The 8,335-nt window shown below is 39.1% G+C and overlaps 2 protein-coding genes across 4 annotated transcripts in view; one reads left to right on the top strand and one right to left on the bottom strand.

Moving 5' to 3' along the window:
- The window catches only part of FBXO43 (F-box protein 43), a 13,997-nt gene extending 13,124 nt beyond the window's left edge, over nucleotides 1-873 (bottom strand). Inside the window, 1 exon segment of the mRNA XM_077748228.1 lies at nucleotides 778-873. Within this exon segment, the coding sequence (XP_077604354.1) occupies nucleotides 778-873 (96 nt within the window).
- Nucleotides 874-4,099: 3,226 nt separating this feature from the next.
- On the top strand, nucleotides 4,100-6,704 carry POLR2K (RNA polymerase II, I and III subunit K). 3 transcript variants are annotated; one of them, XM_077748188.1, is made up of 4 exons: nucleotides 4,100-4,208; nucleotides 4,792-4,859; nucleotides 5,550-5,642; nucleotides 6,503-6,704. In XM_077748188.1, the coding sequence occupies exons 2-4, from the start codon at nucleotides 4,799-4,801 to the stop codon at nucleotides 6,523-6,525; spliced, it is 177 nt and encodes a 58-aa protein (XP_077604314.1). In that variant the 5' UTR covers nucleotides 4,100-4,208; nucleotides 4,792-4,798; the 3' UTR covers nucleotides 6,526-6,704. The 3 variants fall into 3 exon arrangements, with proteins under 3 accessions (XP_077604314.1, XP_077604315.1, XP_077604313.1); XM_077748189.1 differs by having other exon boundaries at nucleotides 4,102-4,208; nucleotides 4,774-4,859; XM_077748187.1 differs by lacking the exon at nucleotides 4,100-4,208 and adding an exon at nucleotides 4,222-4,286.
- Nucleotides 6,705-8,335: the final 1,631 nt, after the last annotated feature.

Below are 8,335 nucleotides of genomic sequence, written 5' to 3'. Positions count from 1 at the left end.
GATCCGCAGGCCCGCGGCCCCGAGCCTCCCGCAAAGGGTCTCGTCCTCCCTTTTCCCATCCTTCCACCCCCACCCGAAGCGCAGCGGGGCCTTCTAACTTCATGGGCTCTGTCTCTCCCCACTCGCACTTTGGGAAGCGTTAAGTGTCACGGCTACTAAGCGGTCCTGCAGTGGGATGCCCTTGAAAATCATGCAGGTGAATATTCGCTTGAAAATGTTTCCGAGATAATCAGGTATAAAAAGCAGATTACAGGGGCGCCTGGGTGGCTTAGTCGGTTAAGCGTCCGACTTTCGCTTAGGTCGTGATCGCGCGGTTCGTGAGTTCGAGCCCCGCGTCGGGCTCTGTGCTGACTGCCAGCTCAGAGCCTGGAGCCTATTTCGGAGTCTGTGTCTCCCTCTCTCTCTGACCCTCCCCTGCTCGCGCTGTCTCTCTCTCTCTCTCTCCTAGAAATAAATAAAAATATTTAAAAATAGCAGATTACAAACCGAATGACGCCTTTTAGAAACGTAGATATACACAGGATATAGATGTACAGAGGATAAAGTCAGAAAGGTATGACTTAACAGTATTTCTACACGGGATTATGCTTCATTGGGCTAGACGCGATGTTTGATATTGCTCATTGGGCACCTATTCTATGCCAGGCTCCATCGTTCTCCTCTTGGCAGCTTTCTACTAGTCTTTTCCTGTTTTTTTCCCCTCTGCCTTTTCTCTACATGAGGCATCCGACCTCAGCATTTTTTTTTTTTTTTTTTGCTTTATAATTATGTGCTTACATAATTCTCATGCAGAGCTTCACCCATTACTTTTAAGCCAGTAAGAGCAGCTACCACCACCCGCCTCCAACTGGACATTTCTCTATCTGGATGCATGTTAGTCATCCAAAATGGAACATATCCAAAATCAAACTCACTAATACTCATTAAGCTCTGCGCTATGTGCCAATTACTGGGCTAGGTACTGGGAAAACAAAGATGAGCACAGCACAGTTACTGGCCTTATGGGGTTCACAAGTGCTGTAACAGAGGAACAGTAGTAGTGCTAAGGAAGTAGTAGTGCTAAGGGGACCAACTAGCCCTAAGGAAGAAGAGGAGGTGGAACTGACTTTATACAGACGGTGACTTTCGGGTGGATTTTGAAGGACAAGTGGCAATTTAAAAGTCAGACAACAGGTGATTCCAATCTCAAAACACAGTGTACAAGAGCAGGGAAATTGAAACAGTTGGGCAAACTGTAAATTATTATAGCTAGAAACTAAGACTTATTTGAGGAAAGACGAAAGAAATTTGTTGAGAAGGGGAAGAAGCCAAATTGTGGAGAATTTTGGATCGATTTAAGAGTCTGAAGTTTATCCTCGAGGCCACGCAGAGCATTTTAGAAAGATCACTCCGTTGGCAGGATGGAGAACAGAAGGAAAAGAGGTGAGGGCGGTTGCAAGGAGACCACTTGGGAAGCTACTGNAATTTAGTATGAGGTTGGGGCACCTGGGTGGCTCAGTTGGTTAAGTATCTGACTTCAGCTCAGGTCCTGATCTCACAGTTCATGGGTCTGAGGCCCGTGTTGGGCTCTGTGCTGACATCTCAGAGCCTTGAGTGTGCTTTGAAATCTCTCTCTCTCTCTGTCTCTCTCTCAAAAATAAGCATTAAAATAATTCTAGTATGAGATTAAGTTTGAAATACCTGTAGGACTTAAGATAAGGAACTGGTGAATTACATATGCTTCAGGATAGCACTTCTCTGAAGCCTCCTCCACACAACCAGGGAGAGTGACTAGTGTTCTCTCTAGCTCTTCAAACAAATCTGACAGCCATTTTGCCTTTCCCCAACAACATTTGCAATCCCCCTTCTCTGCTGAATTTTCTCCATGTAGTTTATCACCTTCTAAAATACCATAGTATTTACTTATCTTGTTTAATGTCTGCCCCCAACTCCCACTATAATGTAAACAGGGCAGGGAATTCTGCCTATGGTTTTAACATTTTCACACAGTCCCAAACACCATTTGAATGTTGCCCTATTCTCTTTCCCTAGTTTTTTTTTTTTTTGATATTTTATTATGACTGAAGAACAGAAAAGCATATCATAACTCCCTTTTATCATTCAAAGAATAATTTTTACCCCCCACCCTGACCACCAAAAGGGCTAAAAGGAACCTAGTTACATGTAGCTTGTCCTGACTTGACTCATATACCCCAAATATAAGTCACTGAGCTGTATTTTCCTATTCTTTACCCACCACAGTCTTTGGCCTTTTTGTTTCCCTTTCTGGATTGGACGTCATCCCATTACTGACCTCAGTATTCTAAACCCATCCGTCTCCCACAAGATCTGATTGTTCTTTGGGACCATCCAGCAAAACATAATGAAAGACTTTCCCAATCACCATGACATTCAGGCTATGCAGGTATCCTTAAAAGAATAAGATCAAAGGAAATGAAAAAGATTCAGCCATTTGCATCTCCATAACCATATTACACGGAGTTAAAAGCACTCGTATCCAAGATAAAAAGACATCCACCCTCATTAGGAGAAGGCAGTGCAGTGATATCTGGCACATAGTAAGTGCTCAAGAAAAGTTAGCTGTTACCAATGATAATAGCTTCCACTGACCATGCTCCATAGTGATCCTAAAACTATTGGTTCCTGCTAATTGGAAAGAGAGTGTTGGACTGAGAACTAGCATCTACATGGACTCTTATTGAAATTCTGGATCTCCTTGAAACCACTTGTAATTGATCTACCTTTCCATAAGGTCCCAAGACCCATTTGTGTTCTACATGTGTTGATCCATTCTGCTCTCCATAGACTGTGCTATGTGCACAGAATCATCTTGATACCTCAACTGGAAAGTCAGAATCCAGGAAAGTTTGCAATGATTTCTTACACTTTCTGGATCACTCCATTATCTTTCTCTTATGATAACAATAGTTCTATTTAATAATTCTTGTAGTAAAGCCTATTTTGACTGTTGTATTGCATAACCTTCTTCTCTTTGGTTGAGAGGAGAGATATTTTGTAAGAGACCTAATGGTCAAAGTATTTATGCTGTAGGTCAGCCTGTCTGTGAAAAGAGAAGCAGGAAAATCCATTGTTTTCCTGGGAATTAAAAAAATGGCAGCCAGAAAGACTGGGAATATGAAATTAAATCTCCCAAGCTGGTCTGTAGATGTGCAACCAGTTGGAATTCCTTCTCAAAGTGAAAGGTGAAGCTCAAAATTCTCAAGTTGCTGGAGAAAAGAGTGGAAAGCAGTATATTCTGCTTAATAACACATCAAAGACCAAAAAAAAAAAAAAAGAAAGAAAAGAAAAGGAAGAAAGAATCAAAGACATAGTGCATGTTGGGGAGAAAGAAACCTGTTTCTCTGCTGAGCTATAATCGTTAACAACGGATTATTTTCTAGATCTTAGTTACTTCACTTTCTTCTTCCTCCTTCTGATATAAAAAGCCTGCTGTGAAAGAAGCAAACGAATGTAAATGTTGTGAATCAAATTGATATTAATCTCACTGATATTTTGATCTCTCAAAATATCACTAAGCAGATTGTTTTGTTTCGTCTAGGGAGGAATACGTGCGATGGAAGGAAGGTCTGTAAATAGTTAACGCTATCAACATCCCTTAGTTTTAGGTAGAATTAATGTAGCTGCCCTCATACCCACTTTTGCTTTAAAACCAGTAAAAGGAGTGGGTAGTGACAGAAGCCTATTAAAGTTTCAAACAGCAAAATCGAAATTACGCGAAAAATAGGCGGCAGCTGTTCGACCGGCCCAGCAGAGGTATCAATTGGAAAAACGTAATTTGAAAAGTGCTTTTCTACGTGAAAATCAGCGATGGGAGTCGCTGCCCAAAGGTAACGGTTAACCTAGGATTCGAGGGGGGCACTTGGAGGGGTTTTCTCTCTTAACCCTCAGCCCGCCTGGAAAAGTGTTACTTTCTACTGACTTCGTTAGTCAGAAAAACAGACTTCCACGAAAAAAACCGGGGCGAAACAACACTACAGAGACTAACATACAAAAGCTCAAGCTCGGCCGCCAGTGTGCAATCCGGGTTCCCGGCCACGCCTGCGGCGGAAGGGGCGGAGACACGCATCATATGCCAGCGCCGGAAGTTGGCTGAGACACAGCGACGAGCCCTGATCTGTTTCAAGCGCGGAGTGCGTAGCTTCACCGCGCGTTACGTGGGTCGGAAATTGGCTGGTTGGGATTTGGAGGTAGGTATTTGGACCGAAACTAGAAAGTCACGCAAGATTAAGAAGGTCTGGTGAGAAGCTGGAGATTGAGTGGATGTTGTTAGTACTTGGTTTCGTTTAGTTTGGCTTTTGGGAGTTTTCTTAACTTCTGTTCGCATGCTCTCTTATTGAGGGATATAATTTTTTGCTTTCTGCTTAAGTTTGGGAAAATAGGACTTGTGTTAAGCGGGAACGCGAGCTTTGCAGACAGATCTCAGTTCCCCTGCCTCTTAGTAGCTGAATAATCTTGCGCAAATTAACTTCTACAAGGCTGGGTGTCTTCATCTGAAAAGTAAGGGCAGTACCTCCTAGGATTGTTTTAAAGGCTATAATCAAATAGCATGTGTAAAATGTTACTGTGTTCGGTTTGGGGGTAAGCTCGCAATACATTGTGTTTTAGTTTTGTCCTTTAGCCCTACGCATGGAGTTTGAAAAAGTACAGGTTAGGAATTGGGACTTTGTTAGATTTCCCTGAAAAAAAATCAGGAATGATTGGATTTGCGAGGAGCCCCTTTGAGATATTGAATCAAATATTCAATCAAAAAAGCCTGTGATTTGATTTCAGACTATCAATGGATACCCAGAAGGACGTTCAACCCCCAAAGCAGCAGCCAATGATATATATCTGCGGAGGTAAGAGCACTTACCTACATAAAGTGGGAGTATTTCACTTCAGTTTTGCAATAATTACATTACACTTAGTCTTAAACAAGTCATCTTTAAGTTATAAAGCAGAACACTAGCAACCCTAAAAAAAAACTCCTCTCATTAAGAGTTCATTCTCTTTCCAAGAAAACGTGCAGCGCCCACAACTCTTTTTTTCTTTCCTCCTTAATGTATTGATTGTTAAATAACAAAAGTTCAATTGAGTACATTTTAACGATGTAAGAGGCTTTATTAATTGATTCATGAATCTGGCAGCATCCTGTCTAGGAAGTAGATGGGAACTCCAAAGGGCTACAGAAAAGGAAAGGTTTTAAAAGGTCGAGAGGAGTGGAAAAAAGGAAATTATTAGTGAAGAATCCCTTGTTTAAGGTAAAGTCACCCTTCTAAGAGGAATGGAAAATCAGTAAATTTCCTAGTGCTGACAAGGAAATTCCTGTATTGACAAAGGTTGCATTTCTGCGGGGCTGAAACTGTAGTTAGGTTAGGTGTTTGGTTTACTGATTTGGGGCCGGTGGTTTTCTTTTTAACATGGTCATAGCACTGTACTCTTGAGATGGAGTACATTTTAGTGCTTTGGGTGAAAAATGCAGTTAAGATAATTTGCTTGTCTGTAATATTTTCCCTTTAGACGTTGAGTAAACATGTTTTCTCTTTTAGAATGTCACACAGAAAATGAAATAAAATCCAGGGATCCAATCAGATGCAGAGAATGTGGATACAGAATAATGTACAAGAAAAGGACTAAAAGATGTATCCTTTTAATTTGCTAAATATAAACTAGGTGGAAGTGAAGAATAATGCTTGGGTTCTTAGTCAAAGACTAATTTCTGGTAAAAATGTTAATTAACTTTTGGTCTACTTACCCAAAAAGCGGGGGCGGGGGGGGGGCATGATTAGGATTTCCATAATCATTTTGTTTTTATTTTCATAAAAACTAATTCAGTGTAGGTGCATAGTGCATAAACTCAGAATCTAAATACTAGTAGATTTTGGATCTATTTTTCAGGATTCTATATTTAACTTATTTTGCTTATACTCATTTTTTGAGTTTGAGTTCATGGACAAACTAAACTATATAAAGAGAAATACAAATGCTGTATATGAATGCTACCTAATGGAAAAAGTGAGGCTTACAAGTTAGCCACAAGACTGAGAATACATTGTTATGTGGTAACTAATAATACAGTGTTTTTCAAACTAGTAAGTTATCTTGCTAACATTGCTTTAGTGTTTTTTGGTGCATTGGTCTTTTGTATCATGGAAAGAGGACTATGAAAATTGAAATCTTTTCTTGTAGTTCTTTTCCAGTTCTTATAGTAAATAGTTCCATTCTTTTCTGCATTTTATTTTATTTTATTAAAGTTTATTTAAGTAATCTACATCCAAAGTGAGGCTCGAACTTAACAGCCCTGAGATCAAGGGTCGCATGCTCTTCCAGCTTATCTAATTAGGCAGCCCCCCACCCTTTTTAATGTTTTTTTACTTAATCTCTCTTTTTTGCATTTTAGATCACATAACTAGCTTATTGCAAAAAGTAAGTGACTTGGAAGTGTTAATCTTTTCATATAATTTTTAAATATGTGTTTTGTCCTTAACTTACTTTACTACAGTGGTGGTTTTTGATGCTCGATGAAACATGGAATTCGGAGGATTATCTTCATTTGAACTTGGACTTGCTGTTAATGTTATATAGCTTTTGATGTGTGTATTTACCTTTATGAATACAACTACATACACATGATTTCGTTTTAAAATTCATCTTGTATTTAGGTATCTATTAATAGTGTCTATAAAGAAAAATTATTTGTTCAATTACAGTATTTATAATTTCCTTTTTTTTAAGTGTTTATTTTTGAAAGAGTGCGAGCAAGGGAGGGGCGGAGAGAGAGGGACAGAGTATCTGAAGGGGTTTTTGGATCTGCATTGACAGCAGCAAGCCCGATGTGGGGTCTTAAATTCAAGAACCATGAGATCATGAGCTGAGCCCAAGTTGGATGCTCAACTGTTTGAGCTACTTGGGCACCCCTAATTTACTTTTATTGTGTGTGTAATCTGACACATAGGGAAAGTTAGAAATGCTTTCCTAAACCACACTTTTGATTAAAGCCTAGAATCTTGTAGGGGCCTTGTTAAAAATGAAGATTACTAGGGCCCCGTGAAGGTCTGATTAAGTAAGTTCCTTGGAAACTACTGTTTTACAACAAATTTGTAAACCCTCTGGCATCATTTTGTATTGAGAATACCAGTGTATTACTGTCACAATGCATGAATGTTTTGAGTTATATTTTTTAGTGTGACTTGGTATAGGCCTTCTGATAAAATGCTTGACCTTTTTTAAATCTTGGGTGTGTGAAAAGAAACTTCAGTGGTTGTTTCTGTAAGGCAAAACCAACCCTAAGTAAGGTGGATGAAGCACACTATTACAGCAGGTGTAGTTTCCATGGTGTAATCATTAATGTAAAAAATTCTGCTTTCAGGATATTTAAAAAAAAATAGGGACTAGTTTACACTGAACTGTGGATAGATGTTTAAAACTTTTGCCTTGATCTTAGGGATATGGATACTCAGATACTCCATCTGGTCCAGGATTCCATCATTATGGAATGTCCTCTGATATTCATTTCAAAGATTAGATATATTCTACCTTCACTAATAGCTATGTGTGTCTGTGAAATTCAAAAAGTTAACCTTGCCATTTAAAAAAAAACAAACCTGTATTTCTACCACCATCTTTGAATACTAAGTTCTATAAATTTCTTGTGTGCTATAAAAGTACTACCATGCTCAAATTTTTTTTTTAATGTTTTTATTTATTTTTGAGACAGAGAGAGACCGAGCATGAGAGGAGGAGGGGCAGAGAGACAGGGAAATACAGAATCTGAAGCAGGCACAGAGCCCAACGTGGGGCTCGAACTCACGAATGTGAGATCATGACCTGAGCCGAAGTCAGAAGCTCAGCCCACCGAGCCACCCAGGTGCCCCTACCATGCTCAAATTTTTAAAGAGTGGTTCCTAGATGTAGGTTTTCCTCTAGCCATAGCTTTCATAATTTTGTAATTCTGCTATGTTCCTTGACCTTGTCTTTTTTAGATAAAAGAGTCCCAGGAAATATGACAGTCCCATAAAAAACTCTCAACACTTTGGATATTGTTAACTCTTAACTTTTTTATTTTACCCTAGGTCTTTTACATATCATTAGTTTAATTGAATATTGTTAGTTTGTTAATTAGACAGTGGTTTAATGGAAAAAGTATTAACACTGGAACTTAAGACCAGCAATTCAATCAGTCACCTTTTTGTGTCCCTTTCATCTATAAAAAATGGAAGTAATTTAACCTCTTGCCTACCTGGACAGTTTTAAGGAAAAAAGATAAATAGATACAAAATTGCTTTAAAAGATTCTTTTGAATAGTGCTGTAGAAATATAAAACTCAGTAAATCTG

Source organism: Crocuta crocuta, unplaced genomic scaffold (genome assembly GCF_008692635.1).
Source record: "Crocuta crocuta isolate KB4526 unplaced genomic scaffold, BGI_CrCroc_1.0 scaffold39, whole genome shotgun sequence".
NCBI classification, from domain to species: Eukaryota; Metazoa; Chordata; class Mammalia; order Carnivora; family Hyaenidae; genus Crocuta; species Crocuta crocuta.
This window is presented reverse-complemented; position numbering and strand designations above follow the sequence as displayed.

What these genes read in the sequence shown, in the direction of transcription:
- POLR2K (XM_077748187.1), top strand. An exon ending in AATGATATATATCTGCGGAG is followed by an intron (nt 4,860 to 5,549) that starts GTAAGAGCACTT and finishes TTTCTCTTTTAG; the next exon opens with AATGTCACACAGAAAATGAA. An exon ending in CAAGAAAAGGACTAAAAGAT is followed by an intron (nt 5,643 to 6,502) that starts GTATCCTTTTAA and finishes ACTTTACTACAG; the next exon opens with TGGTGGTTTTTGATGCTCGA.